At 39.8% G+C, this 19,209-nt stretch overlaps 1 protein-coding gene across 2 annotated transcripts in view; it reads right to left on the minus strand.

The window, feature by feature from the left end:
• The window catches only part of LOC127413325 (protein FAM199X), a 46,278-nt gene that overhangs the window by 13,135 nt on the left and 13,934 nt on the right, over positions 1–19,209 (minus strand). For both annotated transcript variants that reach the window (XM_051650367.1, XM_051650368.1), the window contains exons 3-5: positions 18,506–18,725; positions 18,209–18,361; positions 17,550–17,711 (exon numbers count right to left, since the gene is read on the minus strand). In XM_051650367.1, coding sequence (XP_051506327.1) covers positions 17,550–17,711; positions 18,209–18,361; positions 18,506–18,725 — 535 coding nt within the window. The remainder of the gene's footprint in view (positions 1–17,549; positions 17,712–18,208; positions 18,362–18,505; positions 18,726–19,209) is intronic.

The raw sequence follows: 19,209 nt of genomic DNA on the forward strand, positions 1-19,209 counted from the left end.
TGTATTATTTAGAACTTTATTAAAATACACTTTAACGCTTCTTAAGCAAATCAAGAAATTTTTCTAGATTATATATAATTTATTTTATTTATTTTTTACTGAAAAGTTTTAAAAACTTTACTATTTCCCTCTACTAATTCAACAGGGGGAGGGAGCTGTTTAGATCTGAGGTAAAAAAAAGACCCTGTTTAGACCTGTTATTAAGATGCGTTTTGGGTGATCTGATCAAGTTGTCAGCACTAAATACAGGTCTAAACAGGGTCTAAAACCACATACGAATGTGGTCACACATTTGAGGTGTAAATGTTATCCATCCTGAATGTGTCCTGGACAGCAGTGAAGCACCACCCCTCAGCTGTCAGTGAACAGCTGCACTAAAACAAGACTTTTAAAGTCGCTCGTAACCGACAGAATTTAAAGGAAATAACGGTCCAATTGGAAAATTTGAAAAAGCAGATACATTCACAAGCATGAGAACTTCACAGATCTTCTTCAGTATGTCTGAAGTCAACATGTAGAGACACAGATGAGAAGTACACACATCTGATACATTAATATAGAAATCCACTAAAATGATGGATAATTTTGCTTGAAATGTTATGTTTGTGCTTGGATTAAATTTCAGCTCCATCTGGGAGAAACACTGCATTTTTTTGCACTTTGTCTTTTCTGACTTAATTGCGCTTTAATATCATGCAGTAACACAATGACAGAGTGATTGATGTATGTTGTCATGAAACTGAGACTCTCCCCTCAAAATCCAAACACAAGTGGTCACAGTAGACGCATTTCAGCCAGCAAGTGTAAACAGCAATGTGTCTCGTCTGACCACTTGTGATCGATCACCCCAAACACATCTTGAATGACCCTTCGCTAAGCTCCGCCCCCCTTGGTTATAGTTGCTTGCTCTGACAAGCTCTGCAGAACTCCCTATAGGAATGAATGGGAGATTGCTGTGAACGGTGCGTTTTTTTTGAAAAATATTCACACAAACAGAATTGATAATATTCTTAAGTGGGCTGGAATGAAAAGTGAAATTATAACACATATTTTTCAGATGTTTTTTTGTAAAAGAAATTGTTTAATAACACAGTCAATTTATTTTATAACTGCGGAGACTGTGAATCAGAATAAAGAAAAACTATTATCACAGTTGAGAAGAGAAAAGCATCATTTATCAAATCAAATCAAATCACTTTATTGTCACACAGCCATATACACAAGTGCAATGGTGTGTGAAATTCTTGGGTGCAGTTCCGATCAACATAGCAGTCGTGACAGTGATGAGACATATACCAATTTACAATAACATCAAATTAACACAACACAATTTAAACATCTGTTATACACATAATTACACTCAACAGTATACAAATAACAACATGCACTGTACAGTATACAATACGCAATACACATTATTCAATAAAAATAAAAAATACAAATATATAAAAAAAGTGTATATATATATATATATATATATATATATATATATATATATATATAGAATGTACAGTAGTACTGTATTGACATTCAGGCTGTCGGTTGATAGTCAGTTGTTAAGAGAGAACATAATATAATAATAATAATATAATTTATGACAGTTCGGTGTGAGAGATAAGAGTAAGGGTAATAAAGTGCAGTGCTGATGTATTTTGATCATGGGAGATCAAGAGTTCAAAAGTCTGATTGCTTGGGGGAAGAAGCTATCATGGATTCGGCTGGTGCGGGTCATGATGCTGCGATACCGCCTACCTGATGGTAGCAGTGAGAACAGCCCATGGCTCGGGTGGCTGGAGTCTCTGATGATCCTCCGAGATTTTTTCACACACCGCCTTGTATATATTTCCTGGAGGGAGGGAAGCTCACCTCCGATGATGTGTCTGGCAGTTCACACCACACTTTGCAGTGCTTTGCGGTTGTGGGCGGTGCTGTTGCCGTACCAGGCGGAGATACAGCCAGTCAGGATGCTCTCCACAGTGCAGGTGTAGAACCGTGTGAGGATGTGGCGGTTCATTCCAAACTTCCTCAGCCATCTCAGGAAGAAGAGGCGCTGATGAGCCTTCTTCACAACGACTTCAGTGTGGATGGACCATGTGAGTTCCTCAGTGATGTGGACACCCAGGAACTTGAAGCTACTGACTCTCTCCACTGGTGCTCCATTGATGGTGATGGGACTGTGTTCTCTGTCTTTTCTTCTGAAGTCCACCACAAGCTCCTTTGTCTTACTGACGTTGAGGGAGAGGTTGTGCTCCTGACACCAGTGTGTCAGAGTGTGCACCTCCTCTCTGTAGGCTGTTTCATCATTGTCAGTGATCAGACCTACCACCGTCGTGTCATCAGCAAACTTAATGATGGCGTTGGAGCTATGTGTTGCCACACAGTCATGTGTGTACAAGGAATACAGTAGTGGGCTGAGAACACAGCCCTGCGGGGCTCCAGTGTTGAGGGTCAGTGATGAGGAGATGTTGCTGCCTATATTAACCACCTGGCGTCTGCTTGACAGGAAGTCCAGAATCCAGCTGCACAGCGAGCTGTTCAAGCCCAGAGCCTGGAGTTTCTCATCTAGCTTGGAGGGCACTATGGTGTTGAATGCTGAGCTGTAGTCTACAAACAGCATTCTCACATAAGTGTTCCTTTTTTCCAGGTGGGAGAGAGCAGTGTGTATTGTAGATGCAATGGCATCATCAGTGGGGCAGTTGTTGCGGTAAGCAAACTGCAGCGGGTCAAGAGAGAGTGGCAATACAGAGCAGATGTAATCTCTGATTAGTCTCTCAAAACATTTGCTAATGATGGGGGTCAGAGCAACAGGACGCCAGTCATTTAAACAAGTTATTTTTGATTGTTTTGGAACAGGCACAATGGTGGATGTTTTAAAGCATGTGGGAACTACAGACAAAGAGAGGGAAAGGTTGAAAATGTCCGTAAAAACACCAGCCAGCTGGTTCGCGCACGCTCTGATGACGCGGCCCGGAATGCCGTCTGGGCCTGCGGCTTTGCGGATATTCACCCGTCAGAAGGATCGGGTTACATCCGCTACTGAGACGGAGAGTGAACTAACCTCTGTAGCTTCGGCCGTGAGAGCTCTCTCCGCGAGGGCGGTGTTATTTCCCTCGAAACGAGCATAAAAAGTATTTAGCTCATCCGGTAGAGAGGCAGCGGTGTTCATGGTGGAGTTTTTATCCCCTTTAAAGTCCGTGATGATGTTAATTCCCTGCCACATGCTTCTAGAGTTGGTGGTGTTAAACTGTCCTTCAATCTTACTCCTGTACTGGCGTTTTGCGGTTCTGATAGTTTTTCGGAGGGCATAACTGGCTTGTTTATGCTCCTCCACGTTCCTGGAATTAAAAGCGGAGGTCCGCACATTAAGTGCCGCGCGAACATCGCTATTGATCCAAGGTTTCTGATTCGGATAGATTCGTACAGTTCTGGTCGGAAAGACGTCCTCTACGCACATTCTGATGAAACACATTACGCTATCAGCGTAAAGCTCGATGTCGTCATCAGAGGCGGACCGGAACATCTCCCAGTCCATGTGATCAAAACAGTCTTGTAGAGTAGAATCTGATTGGTCCGACCAGCACTGGATCGTTCTGAGGGTGGGTGCTTCCTGTTTCAATTTCTGCCTGTAAGCGGGCAGAAGCAGAATGGAAGAGTGGTCCGATTTGCCAAATGGTGGGCGGGGGAGGGATTTGTAGCCATCCCGGAACGGAGAGTAGCAGTGGTCCAAAACCCGGTCCCCTCGTGTGTTGAAACTAATGTGCTGGTGATATTTTGGTGCGACTGATTTTAAACTGGCTTTATTAAAGTCCCCGGTCATAATGAACGCGGCCTCAGGGTGCACAGTTTCCTTCTCACTTATACTCCCATACAGTTCCTTGAGTGCCCGGTCTGTGTCGGCTTGTGGCGGGATGTACACAGCAGTGATAATGACCGCTGTGAATTCACTCGGTAGCCAGAATGGTCGACACAGAAGCATAAGAAATTCCAGATCAAGAGAGCAGAAAGACTTGATAGAATGTACGTTCCTCTGATCACACCAGGATTTGTTGATCAAAAAACATACACCACCACCTCTGCTTTTACCTGAGAGGTCTTTCGCTCTGTCCGCTCGGTGCACGGAGAACCCCGCGGGTTCTGGAATCCCCTCTGGGTCTGGAATCTCCACAGACATCCAAGTTTCTGTAAGGCAGAAAATGCAGCAGTCCCTCCGTGCTGAGCTTGTTGTCCAGAGACTGAACATTTGCCAGTAGAATACTGGGTAGCGGGGGTCGATTTGCACGATGTCTTATGCTGATGAGAATGCTGGCTCTCCTTCCTCTTTTCCTTCTGCGTTTCCACGGCCAGGCAGCCCAGACAAAGGGCTCCGCTGGCGTGTTTGTAAACAGCGGGTCGGCATTGAGGAATTTGAAGTCCGGTTTACGGTGTGTAATTGCAGAACCAATGTCCAAAAGTGTTTGTCTGTCATAGACAATAAGGCAGACAACATCCAAGACAATAAACATAAGAATTGTAAACAAAATAAACAATAAACTACAATGTTGTTTCGGAGCTCGAACACAGCAGCCATACTCGGCGCCATCTTGAGTCCTCAACCAGCCGACTCCATGACAGCTTCTTCCCCCAAGCAATCAGACTTTTGAACTCTTGATCTCTCATGATCAATATACATCAGCACTGCACTTTATTAATCTTATTATCTCACACTGGACTGTCATAAATTATATTCTCTCTTAACAACACACTGGCAACTGACTATCAACCGACAGCCTGAATGTCAATACAGTAGAATACAGCCTACTGTATATTTTATATATACTATTTTTATTGTATAATGTGTATTCTATATTGTGTGTTTTGTGTACTGTACATTGTATATATTATTTGTATATTGTGTTGTATGTAATTATGTGTATATTAGATATGTAAATTGTGATGTGTAAATCTGTTTATTGTAAATTGGTATATGTCTCATCACTGTCATGACTGCTATGTTGCTCGGAACTGCACCCAAGATTTTCACCCACTATTGCACTTGTGTTTATGATTGTGTGACAATAAAAGTGATTTGATTTGATTTGACAGTGTTAGCACATCGCTTGTTTACAGAGATGCAGAATAACGGAATTTGCATTTCGGATTAACAGGTTTATACATGTATAACTTCGTAAATTCAGTAAAAATGCGCTTGCATGCGCTTCCCTGCACGCGCTCACACTAAACCTCAAGCATCAGGTGCTATATGCTGGCTGCACGAGAGAGAGAGAAAGAGAAAGAGAGAGAATAGAGAGAGAATAGAGAGAGATGATTTTGATTCTGTTTTAAGCATCTCTTCATGCTCCAAAATTTAACACCTCAGCAAAAAAAATGTAATACTTGTAATTTATTTAAGACTTTTTATGGCCTTAAATTGTAAAAAGTTATTTTAGAACTTTTTAAGGACCTGCGGGTTCCCTGTATGATGCGGTGAACACTTATTTACTAACTGCCTTTACTGAGACCTGAAACAATACATAAAAGAACTAATGTTCAGGTAGAGTTGAAGTCAGAAATGCCCCGGCAATATTAATCCGGGTGGTGCCCCAGCAATATTAATCCTTATTAATATTCTATTGATTTTAATCATTGATTGTTATCTTTGATGATTGTTGATTTAAAGGATTAAAAAGCTAATGTTGATTCTAATCAATGTTATATTGATTTTAATAATTAATAATTATATTTGATAATTATTCATTATTGCTAATAACTAAACCTGCTCCTGAACGAAGTGCCCAACACTAGGTACCTCGTGTCACTATTACCCGGCAACATCGTGTTTTAAATTTTTTGGATAATTAAAAAAAATACTGCTTAAAACTACTCAAACACACATTATTCTCATTGGCTTTCATTGGAGAATAGCAAACGCGTGTCAGAGTAATCGTACCCGGAAACATTTTCTAAAACAGGATTGGTCAGAAATGCTTTTAAGGTGGGGATTAGCGAAGGGTCAATACCAGGTGTAAACGGGGTCAAAGCTGCTGTGTGGGGGTTGTGACCTTCCGTTTCTAAAAGATTGTAGGAGACGTGTTTCCATTTTCACCCAGATCTTTGGATCAGGACAAACCTGGAATATTTACACAAATTAAAACTTGAAATAAATTTACACACTATTAAAGGGGTCATTAAATGGAGTATCAAATTTTCCTTGATATTTAGACATATCAGGTAACTGCACTATAAAAACATACTGTCCATTTCAGAACTCAAAACTTCCTCCCCAGTCTAAAAAGAAAATTTATAGTTGACACCCTGCTGAAACATTTAGTTTTGAAATCTGTCTTGTTTGTAACATCACAACACATTGCTCATTTGTATTTACACATCCCACAACATGTGTCATCGCACCCTTGGCTATGCCCACTGGTCTGCAGTTCAAGTCAAGAGAGCAGGCCTTGTGTGGCTAATTATTCCTAACATAACACCAAAGGTCAATCAATAGTCATCTAAACTATTTTAAATTATTTTAAAGACTCTTTGACCGCTGCCATGTATCTTGCCACATTTAAAAGACATGGTGTCAAGTTACAACTCTGAAATGGAGAAGCAATTCTCTTTCATTCAGCTGCTGCCTCTTGTTGTTTTGAGCACAAACTCATCATGGATTCTTTTGCTCATCTGCGCTTTTTCAATTGTTGATGTATGTAAACGTGGACGTCTTTGACAGTTTCAATGTATTTCCAGCGATGTGCACCTCAGTGCGCTTACAGTATGTGTGTGCATCATTTCACCGTGCTTTGGACTATGATGTTTTTTTTTTCACCTCATGTCAGCATGGATTGCTTGTGACCCAGTCATAATACGATTCAAGCTTTGCAAAGGAACATTTATTGAAGGATGGGACAGTTAAATACTCTTCAAAAAGCAAAGTAAACCGATTCATTCATGAATATTTCAAATGTCAGGACTTTGATAATTTATGGTGCTGAGTGATAACAATTGTGCTTGAGATGCACAGTTTAATATATTCGGATGCAATGTGTTGGATGTGTGTTGTGTAAACTAGGGATGCCGCGGTGTGAGTTTTTGATGGTTAGATTACCGTCTGCTAAACAATCTACGATTATTTGCACATTTTCTTGTTATTCAACAGGACTGATGCAAAAAATGCATATCATATAACAACTGAACAAGTGGACGTATTTCTGGGGGATATGTGGATGCTAAGGGCAACCCTACAATAAAAAAAAAAAAACTGATAAATACACACAAAAAATAAATAGGAGTATAATAAGAGACGCTCCAATCTAGAGCATGACGCCACATGCGCATCCCGAGCTCAATGTGCTTCAGTGTGACCAGAGCGCTTCAAAAGTGCGTAAATGTAAGATTATCGTGGGTGCGCAACATGTAGTTCACGGCATCCAACAGTTTTTTTCTTCTGCAACAGTTTATTAAAGCAATCCATTGTCTGTCAGACACCACAATATGTGGCAACAATCTCTATAAAAACGGTCCACAGCATCTCACAAATAAATCTTTGGACTATGCATAATAACGGGAACATAGTTTACAGCAGGCGATTTATCGTCCGATCATGACTAAAATTGACATTTGTTGTTGAATACAGAAGCTTTAAATAACGAGGACAATTTAGACGCAACTTTTCAAGTTTACTCGCTGGTAGTAACTACATGCAACGCACCGCACGCTGACAGCATGCTTAAACATTACAAAAAGTGGCATCTTTAATTCATCACTTTAAGATCACAGCTAAAAATATTAAACTTATTAGTTTGTTGTTGGACGACTAGTGAAGCATCCTGTCCCAACTGTATGATGTGTATCTTTCTAGGACTTCTGTCTGCATGTTTTATATCTGTAGTCATCAGTCAGTCATTTAAATGCTGCCAAACAGCCGATTGAAGTAGTCGTGCAAGCTCCCGATCTATTTTTTGCCAGTCGGGAGAGATCGCGTGGAAATCGTGGGTGCTCGTATGGTCTTTATCACTCAGATGGACAAAGTTGTAAAATTTCTGTCATGGTCTATTTTTATTTGTCATACTTGCATTCGTTTCAGTTCTAGGGTGACATTTAGGGGGATATAGCACCTGTTATAATTGTATATACACGATAGTGGATATGTGAGATATTTTTCAGCTCACCGAGCGCGAGTCTGGTGAAACCAAGGACTTCTAGGTTGAAAGTTCTATCTGTTAATCAACCGCAGCACTAAAACAAGATTTTTTTACTTTCCCATGTACGGATTTAAAGCGTATTTACATGGACTAGACTTCTTCAGCATGTCTGCTATCAACATGCAAGCAGTGACACAAATGAGAAGGACACAGCCTACATCTAAAGCTGAATAATAGGCTACAGGTAGCCTACTCCACTAAAATTACTCAGAATTCTGCACTAAACCTCATGTTTGCGCTTAGACTAAATCCAGGTATACGCGTCAGAAATGTTGCGTGAATTTTCCGCACTTTTTAATCTTGTTCATTTTGTGGGCATTATTATCATGCAGTACTGGCAGCAACACACTGTCGTATTGATTGATGTATGCATTTATGAAATCACACAGCCTCCCTTCGAAATCTAAATCTGTAAATTGTCGGACAGCATTATATATATATATATATGAGAGAGAGAGAGAGAGATGCTCAAAACTTTGCATACCCTTGGAGAATTGGTAATATATGTACCATTTTTAAAGAAAACATGAGTGAGCAGGCAAAACACATTTCTTGAGAATATGAGATTCATATTCAACTGTAGGTTATAACAGAATGGCACAATCATAAAACAAAACATGGCAACAAAGAAAAAAATGAAATGACCCCTGTTCTACATACCCTTAGTTCTTAATATTGTGTATTGCCCCCTTTAGCATCAATGACAGCATGCAGTCTTTTGTAATAATTGTCTATGAGGCCCCAGATTCTTGCAGGTGGTATAGCTGCCCATTCATCTTGGCAAAACGCCTCCAGGTCATGCAGAGTCTTTGGTCGTCTTGCATGAATCGCACGTTAGAGATCTCCCCAGAGTGGCTTGATGATATTAAGGTCAGGAGACTGTGATGGCCACTCCAGAAACTTCACCTTTTTCTGCTGTAACCACTGGAGTGTCAACTTTCTCCTGAGGTTACCTGTGGGTTTTTCATTGTATCCCGAACAATTCTTCTGGTAGTTGTGGCTGAAATATTTCTTGGTCTACCTGACCTTGGCTTGGTATCAAGAGATCCCTGAATTTTCCACTTCTTAAGTGATTGTACAGTACTGACTAGCATTTTCAAGGCTTTGGATATATTTTTATATCTTTTTCCATCTTTATAAAGTTCCATTACCTTGTTACGCAGGTCTTTTGACAGTTCTTTTCTGCTCCCCATGGCTCAGTATCTAGCCTGCTCAGTGCATCTATATGAGAGCTAACCAACTCATTGACTATTTATACACAGGCACTAATTGCAATTTAAAAAGCCACAGGTGTGGGAAATTAACCTTTAATTGCCATTTAAACCTGTGTGTGTCACCTTGTGTGTCTGTAACACGGCCAAACATTCAAGGGTATGTAAACTTTTGATCAAGGCCATTTGGGTGATTTCTGTTATCATTATGATTTAAAAAGGAGCCAAATAACTATGTGATGATAAATGGCTTCATATGATCACTATCCTTAAATAAGGATGATCAGTCATATTTTCAAAATCAATGCCAAAATTTCACAATTTCTGCCAGGGTATGCAAACTTTTGAGCACAACTGTAGATAGACAGATAATTATTACAAATGCTGTCTGACATTTCACACATTTAGATTTCAAAGGGAGGCTGTGTGATTTCATAAGTGTATACATCAATCATAACGACAGTGTGTTGCTGATGTATGATAATAAAGCGCATAAAATGTATATAAACTCAGCAAAAAAAGAAACGTTCTCTTACTTTCAACTGCTTTTATTTTCAGCAAACTTAACATGTGTAAATATTTGTATGAACATAGAAAGATTAAAACAACTAAGACATAAACTGAACAAGTTTCACAGACATGTGACTAACAGAAATGGAATAATGTGTCCCTGAACAAAGGGGTTGTCAAAAATAACAGTCAGTGTCTGGTGTAGCCACCAGCTGCATTAAGTACTGCAGTGCATCTCCTCATGGACTGCACCAGATTTGCCTGTTCTTGCTGCGAGATGTTACCCCACTCTTCCACCACGGCACTTGCAAGTTCCCAGACATTTCTGGGGGGAATGGCCCTAGCCCTCACCCTCCGATCCAACAGGTCCCAGACGTGCTCAATGGGATTCAGATCCGGGATCTTCACTGGCCATGCCAGAACACCGACATTCCTGTCTTGCAGGAAATCATGCACAGAACTAGCAGTATGGCTGGTGGCATTGTCATACTGGAGGGTTATGGCAGAATGAGCCTGCACGAAGGGTACCACATGAGGGAGGAGGATGTCTTCCCTGTAATGCACAGCGTTGAGATTGCCTGCAATGACAACAAGCTCAGTCCGATGATGCTGTGACACACTGCCCAAGACCATGACGGACCCTCCACCTCCAAATCGATCCCGCTCCAGAGTACAGGCCTTGGTGTAACGCTCATTCCTTCAACGATAAACACAAGTCCGACCATCACCCCTGGTGAGACAAAACCAGGATTCGTCAGTGAAGAGCACTTTTTGCCAGTCCTGTCTGGTCCAGCGAAGGTGGGTTTGTGCCCATAGGTGATGTTGTTGTTGTTGGTGATGTCTGGTAAGGACCTGCCTTACAACAGGCCTACAAGCCCTCAGTCCAGACTCTCTCAGCCTATTGCCGACAGTCTGAGCACTGATGGAGGGATTGTGCGTTCCTGGTGTAACTCGGGCAGTTGTTGTTGCCATCCTGTACCTGTCCCTCAAGTGTGATATTCGGATGTATTGATCCTGTGGTGTTGTTATGCGTGGTCTGCCACTGCGAGGATGATCAGCTGTCCTTCCTGACTCCCTGTAGCGCTGTCTTAGGCGTCTCCCAGTACAGACATTGCAATTTATTGCCCTGGCCACATCTGCAGCATGCCTAAGGCACGTTCACGCAGATGAGCAGGGACCATGGGCATCTTTCTTTTGGTGTTTAGTCAGTAGAAAGGTCTCTTTAGTGTCCTAAGTTTTTATAACTGTGACCTTAATTGCCTACCATCTGTAAGCTGTTAGTGTCTTCATGACCGTTTCACAGGTGCATGTTCATTAATTTATGGTTCATTGAACAAGCATGGAAAACACTGTTTAAATCCTTTACAATAAAGATCTGTAAAGTTATTTGGATTTTTACAAAAGTATCTTTAAAATACAGTGTCCTGAAAAAGGGACATTTTTTTGCTGAGTTTATATATATTTAAATCGGCAGATGAGTTTTCAGTTAATGCAGCCCATGGCCATGCCAGTCCTCTTTTATTTCTAAATCGCAAGCTACAAGGAATGAAAGCAATGTCCTCCTCTGGCTTTATGTCTTATGGCTTCGGAATTCGCCAGGCTGTTAAGTCTTGTCGTGTACGATTGCACATGTATTATCAGATAAACTGACACGTAACGTGTGCAGGGGCTAACAACCTCCCGTGTGTCTGAACTCGCACCGTGCATGCCCGGCTTCAGTTTCATGTGAATTGAGAGTTCATGTTCAGTCCGCGACACCTGCCCATTAAAGAACCATGTGGCCACCGTCTGTAACCATACAACAGCTCTAGGACCCAAACAGGCACAAGAGTATTTACATTTAGGCTTACAAAATCTTACAAAACACTCTATTATATATTTTGACATTATAATATTTTTGCTACATGTAAATAAAGCATTTCATGTTTTTTGAGCGTGGATTATAAATTATTACAGTTAAATAAACCGTGACATTTTTAATTGTGGTTAATAGTAAAACCGTATAATCGCGGCATCCCTAGTGTATGAAATTTTGTTTTATAATGTTGAGGGGCTTGTTCATTCTCTTCCGATTGAGTTTGTTGAATTTGAGAGGCTGCATGATGTTAGCCAATTAGAACAGTGGGCTTTTATATTGAAGATTTAAGGAGGTGCTTAGGCCGAGGGCTTTAAGGCAGAGGGCCAAAAACAGGGTGGAAAATGATCATATATTACTAAAGTGTTTTGGTGCAAAAAAAACATTTATAACATTATCATTGGACCTCAGGAAAGATAAATAAAATTATAAAATATAGCACTTCACTTGATTTAAGACCAGATTGCCCTGCATCTTGCGTCAGTGGATTTGTATTTTATTGCAGTGGTGGCAACTCACGTTTTCAAGCAAGATCAAACATGATCAATTAGTTTAGCAACATTAAATTGAAATAGTAATAATAATTTATAATAAATAAAAGTAATAAAACAAAACTTTTTATATAACATTTTCAGTATATAACAGTTGAAAACATTCTGATGAACAGTTGCATTACTCTAATGAATGAGCGCTTGCTCAGCCCTTGAAGCATACAGTGTTACCTCTGAAGGGTGAGTTGTTGATCATTCTAAGCATTCACGAATTTAAACTTTCAGACATGCTGTAATTCATATGAATATGCAGGGTTTTTTTTTTTTTAAGTGTAAGAATTACATGTGTATGAATATTAATTTGCCAATTTTCAAGAGACATTATGGTAGTAATTCTAACTCGATGCTAAGTGAGCACGGAGAGGATAAAGATATTGCAAATGGGTATAAAAAAAGAAATAAACAAATAAACATGCAAATACAAATCTGAATATACGTGATGTAACGCGAGTCGTGACAATCAGACGTTGTGTGGAGCGACAGAGACTGTTTAAGTGATCATGAGTGCTTTCTGCTTCACTCGCTCCAACATGTGTTGAATCAAAGCGCGCTTTCCAGTTGCTCTCAATATCTCATCAGTCACCTATCCCAGCGCTATTCTGTGAAGATCCCAATTTAAATCAGATTAATGTTGGTCCCCTAATCACAGAAATTATAGTTTAACCTAAACGGCACCACAGCTTCACGCACTTGCTTAATAATTAGTGTTTTGTGATACAACAAAATGCCAAAGCCGGTAATCAAGTCATAGATACTAAAGTTGACTTTTATGCAGGGGTCATGTGAATCTGTGATTTTGAATCTGTTTTTTATATGAATTGTCCAAACTAATCAACAGAACATCAATTTTAAAAATCAACTACTGTCCCTCGCATTCGTGTTTGCGCTCAAGTGCGCTGGGGGAATCCCCACCGTCACAGTGCAATGCAGCAGTAGGTGCAATGAAAAGTTAAGGAAACAAACACAGCAGCAACTGTGTAACATCTGGAAATAAGGTGAAGCAACGGAGAACAAAATCTTCCACAGCCTTCCTCAGAAGTCATGTTCGCTATTTGGACACTTCATGGGGCTCATTGTCTCAGTTCACTCGGCTGAAGCTGCACAATAATGTGACAATAAGCATGAATGTTTCACACTATTGTGAACTATAATCACGCCATTGAACTGTTCAGTGTTATTAAGTTAAATGTGAAGTATGTCATTTCTGCGCTACTAGTGGCACCAAACGGAATTACAAAACTTAAGTACGTTTTCAAACAACCTTTGCCAACACCCCATAGACTCATCATGCCCTTTCACAGTCTCTGATTCCCTATGAACAAATAGGCAATACTAAATAAAAGGTGACAAACGTTTAACATCATATCAAATGTTTTCCTGAACATGGAAGTGTTCCATAGTTCACCTGTTTTCAATTTCCGGTCTCCAGTGTTTTCACCCAAATCAACGTTTATTCTTAGCAGGTAAAGTATTACATTTGTAGAAGTTGTCAAAAAAACATGTGACTCAATAGCACCTCTGTGACTCTATAGTGACTGATACTTCACAGTCGATTAAAAAAAAAAATAATTTATTCAAATTATGAACGTTCACCATGTATTTTTGTAGATTTTTAGGAAGATGATTAAATAACCAATATCTATGAAGCAATGGTTTCCATTTAATAAAAAAGGATGACATTTTAGCATTTTCTTTTATATGCCAATGGTAAATTCATGACTATGCTAAACTAAACTAAAACTTTAATGCTGCCATTAATTTTTCTACTTCTACACATCAACATGTAAAAATTACAATAAAAATAATAATATTAACAATGTTAATCATAATGACTCTCTTCACACTAAACTATGGTGCATAAAGTGTCCCTTTGTGCCTCCTGGCAGCGATTTTGTGCCACATATGAACGAGTCTCACATGTGGCTGGTGTTTTTACTGCCACGTTAATCCCCACTATAGTGAGGTTCATTCTGGTTGACTACATACTGTATATATCAGGGGAGTAAGGGAATAAAATTTGTGTTACAACTTTGGCAGTTTCAATTTTTTTTACCGATCACTTTATTAGGTACACCCACTTATTCATGCGATTATCTAATCAGCCAATCGTGTGGCAGCAGTGCAATGCACAAAATCATGCAGATAGGGGTCAGGAGCTTCAGTTAATGTTCACATTAACCATTAGAATGGGGAAAAAATTTTCATCTCAGTGATTTAGACCGTGGCATGATCTTAGGTGCCAGATGGGCTGGTTTGGGTATTCTATAACTGCTCATCTCCTGGGATTTTCACGCACAACAGTCTCTACAGTTTACTCAGAATGGTGTCAAAAACAAAAAACATCCAGTGAGCAGCAGCTCTGCAGACAGAAACATCTTTTTGATGAGAGAGGTCAAAGGAGAATGGCCAGATTGGTTTGAGCTGACAGAAAGTCTACCATAACTCAGATAACAACCTCAGAATGCACAACACATCAAACCTTGAGGCAAATGGGCTACAACAGCAGAAGACCACGTCAGGTTCCACTTCTGTCAGCCAAGAACAGAAAGCTGAGGCTCACAAAAACTGGAAAGTTAAAGCCTTGTCTGAAAAATTTCGATTTCTGCTGAGGTACACAGATTGTAGTCCTGTTTTTCCAGTCTTTAACTGTCCAGTTTTGGTGAGCCTGTGCCACCTGCAGCCTCAGATTTCTCTTCTTGGCTGACAGAAGTCGAACCCAACATGGTAAGAACTATATGGAACATTTTAATAAAGACAAAGAAGAATCAATGGCTTTAAAGCATGGACCTTTGTGAATTATGGACCAAGCTTTCAGTTTTTCTGCAAAATCTGTTCTAATGCTCTCAGATTATTGGAAAAAGTAACTGGCTTTGTCTGTCTTCAGATTTCTGTATTTTAATCAGTAAGATCCTGATGAAAACTGTTGAGGAGTGCTTACTCATTCCCACTGTCAGAACATTTATTTAGCCCAATATAAACTAGGTGTTAACGTTTTACAGATTATTGTTGTTAAATGTCAGTAAATTTACAATTGCATCCCAACTCAAACCAGTGCTTTACTGTTGAGTGAGCATTTCAATGGGACAAAATATACAAAATTATTGGTAACTGTACATACTATATGATTATTATTACTATTATTATTATTAGTTTTTGTCATTTTATATATACAGTGCATCCGGAAAGTATTCACAGCGCTTCACTTTTTTCCACATTTTGTTATGTTACAGCCTTAAATTCATTATTTTCCTCAAAATTCTACAAACCATACCCCATAATGACAACGTGAAAGAAGTTTGTTTGAAATCTTTGCAAATTTATTAAAAATAAAATCACATGTACATAAGTATTCACAGCCTTTGCTCAATACTTTGTTGAAGCACCTTTGGCACCAATTACAGCCTCAAGTCTTTTTGAGTATGATGCTACAAGCTTGGCACACCTATTTTTGGGCAGTTTCTACCATTCTTCTTTGCAGGACCTCTCAAGCTCCATCAGGTTGGATGGGGAGCGTCGGTGCACAGCCATTTTCAGATCTCTCCAGAGATGTTCGATCGGGTTCAAGTCTGGGCTCTGGCTGGGCCACTCAAGGACATTCACAGAGTTGTCCCGGAGCCACTTCTTTGTTATCTTGGCAGTGTGCTTAGGGTCGTTGTCCTGTTGGAAGATGAACCTTCACCCCAGTCTGAGGTCCAGAGCGCTCTGGAGCAGGTTTTCGTCAAGGATGTCTTTGTACATTGCTGCATTGATCTTTCCCTCGATCCTGACTAGTCTCCCAGTTCCTGCCGCTGAAAAACATCCCCACAGCATGATGCTGCCACCACCATGCTTCACTGTAGGGATGGTATTGGCCAGGTGATGAGCGGTGCCTGGTTTCCTCCAGACATGACGCTTGCCATTCAGGCCAAAGAGTTCAATCTTTGTTTCATCAGACCAGAGAATTTTGTTTCTCATGGTCTGAGAGTCCTTCAGGTGCCTTTTGGCAAACGCCAGGCGGGCTGTCATGTGCCTTTTACTGAGGAGTGGCTTCCGTCTGGCCACTCTACCATACAGGCCTGATTGGTGGAGTGCTGCAGAGATGGTTGTTCTTCTGGAAGGTTCTCCTCTCTCCACAGAGAAACGCTGGAGCTCTGTCAGAGTGACCATCGGGTTCTTGGTCACCTCCCTGACTAAGGCCCTCCTCCCTCGATCGCTCAGTTTGGCTGGGCGACCAGCTCTAGGAAGAGTCCTGGTGGTTCCAAACTTCTTCCATTTATGGATGATGGAGGAGACTGTGCTCATTGGGACCTTCAATGCTGCAGAAATTTTTCTGTACCCTTCCCCAGATCTGTGCCTCGATACAATCCTGTCTCGGAGGTCTACAGACAATTCCTTGGACTTCATGGCTTGGTTTATTCTCTGACATGCACTGTTAACTGTGGGACTTTATATAGACAGGTGTGTGCCTTTCCAAATCTTGTCCAATCAACTGAATTTACCACAGGTGGACTCCAATCAAGTTGTAGAAACATCTCAAGGATGATCAGTGGAAACAGGATGCACCTGAGCTCAATTTTGAGTGTCATGGCAAAGGCTGTGAATACTTATGTACATGTGATTTTTTTCGTTTTTTATTTTTAATAAATTTGCAAAGATTTCAAACAAACTTCTTTCACGTTGTCATTATGGGGTATTGTTTGTAGAATTTTGAGGAAAAGAATGAATTTAATCCATTTTGGAATAAGGCTGTAACATAACAAAATTTGGAAAAAGTGAAGCGCTGTGAGTACTTTCCGGATGCACTGTATATATATATACATATATATATATATATATATATATATATATATATATATATATATATATATATTTTTTTTGTTTATTTTTTTCATGCATCAGTATTGAAGGTTTAACACAAGTCAGGATTTGACTTTTTATATTATTTGTCATTTTTGACATTATATAGAGATTGTTCTAATCCATAATTAGAAAAATTTGTTAGAAATTTTAAAGATTTAAGATTTTCTTAATTTCAGGGACTTTTTCAGGCCTGAAAATCACAATTTATACAATTCCCTGATATTTCCAGGTTTTCCATGACCCTAACATAACCCTGCTTGGTACTTTGCAAGAACTATAAAATACTGTATTAAAAAAAAATTATAATAATTTGCAGTGTGTAAATTTAGATTGTAAATGAAAATTTACATTTAATGAGTTAAGTTTAAAATTATTAAGTTAATGAGTTAAATATATAATACATTACCTGTTTGAGTTTTTCATCTGTGAGGCAGTTCAGTTCAATGATGAATTCACTGTCAGTTGGCAATATCTGTGCACTCGGGTCAATTATCTTTATGATATCAAGCTGCTCCCGAAGACCCATTTCTGTGCTGACTTTACGACTCAAATATTCAATATATTCCACCTGCAAAAGAACCAATGAAATTAGTTCACACAGACAACTGGAAGTTTATATTGAAGACACAGCATAACATCAAATACAATTTATTCTGTCATACATTTAGGCCACTAGTTAATTTCATTTTTGTATTTCATACAAACTTTTAGGATAGCTTATCAGCAGAACAATGTAAGAGAAAAGCTGAATCAAAAATTAACTTTTTTTTAACCAAACATTTTCTCATTGAAATACATAAGTCACTATACATGTGAAACTGATTTAATTAGACCAAAACGAAAATCCCGTTCTCTTTGCATTCACACTGTCCATGGCCTTGAAAGTGAACTTGGATCTCTTTTTGGTCCACTTCAGTTGTGATAGGGTCCCCGTTAACTTTTCTTTCACACTGTTATTTTATGTAACTCAGTGTAGGCTGACCCAAAAATGTCTCAGACATTTGGACCCCACTGTATATCAACACATACTAGTGTAAGAGAGGACATTTATAGATGATAATAAACCTGTTCATCATTAGTCATGGCGCTCCAGGGCAGCTCATCCAGATTCCGGTGCAGTTTGTTTTTTCTTTTGGAAACGAGGCAGGGTGAACTGGGCACACTTGGAATAATGTCAGACAACACATCACTGCCACTGGTTATGTCACTGCCTGGTAACTACAATCACACACACATTTCAGTTATTATGTGAAATTTGTGTTTAAAAAAAAAAAAAAAATGTAAACAATATTTAAACAGATCCTCAACAAAAACACAGCAGACAGCAGGACTACAGCTTCAACAATACAGTAACACGCCCACCTGCCACTCAAATTCACTGTCTGACCAATCCCAGTATGTGCTGATGGAGGAGGAGACATCGCTGCAGACGCTGCCCTCAGGAAACAGGTCAAAGGAGGTGAGCTCCTGATCATCCAGAAGGGAGTAGCAGTCGTCTTGATCTCCTACAGACACAGAGGAAAAGAGCTCCTCACTGCACTCTGAACTCGCCACACTGGTGCCACACGACGTCAGGTTCCACCTGCAAACACCAGATTGTCAACCTAAATTAGAGCTGTACAATTAATCAGAAAAACAAATCACGACTGCGGCTGCCACGATTTTATAATCGATTCGTGAAAAAACTGCTGATTACAGCCTTTCATTTAAGTCTGCTCCTATTGCGCCAGTGGTTTCTATTTACAACATGTTTTTGCAACGGTTGAGTATTCTAACTAATCCCAGAAATGTCCGATGAGCAAGTATACGGTAATGGCCAATCAGAGACGCTTAAATTAGTCCTCTGTCCTATCAGTAATGATGGCAAGTTTTAAATAGTCTGATGCCCAGATGTTTGCTTCATATTTCGCCTCAGTTCACGGTGACACAAGAAAATGAATACTGAAGACACATCATCTGACACCGAAAAGAAGCCGTAGAACAAAAGAGGAAGCACTATAGAATTATTTTGGATTTATTGCATGTTGCACCACTCACTTGCTACGTAGATGGTAAATACACTAAAA

The sequence above is a fragment of the Myxocyprinus asiaticus genome, chromosome 22 (assembly GCF_019703515.2).
Source record: "Myxocyprinus asiaticus isolate MX2 ecotype Aquarium Trade chromosome 22, UBuf_Myxa_2, whole genome shotgun sequence".
Taxonomy (NCBI): Eukaryota; Metazoa; Chordata; class Actinopteri; order Cypriniformes; family Catostomidae; genus Myxocyprinus; species Myxocyprinus asiaticus.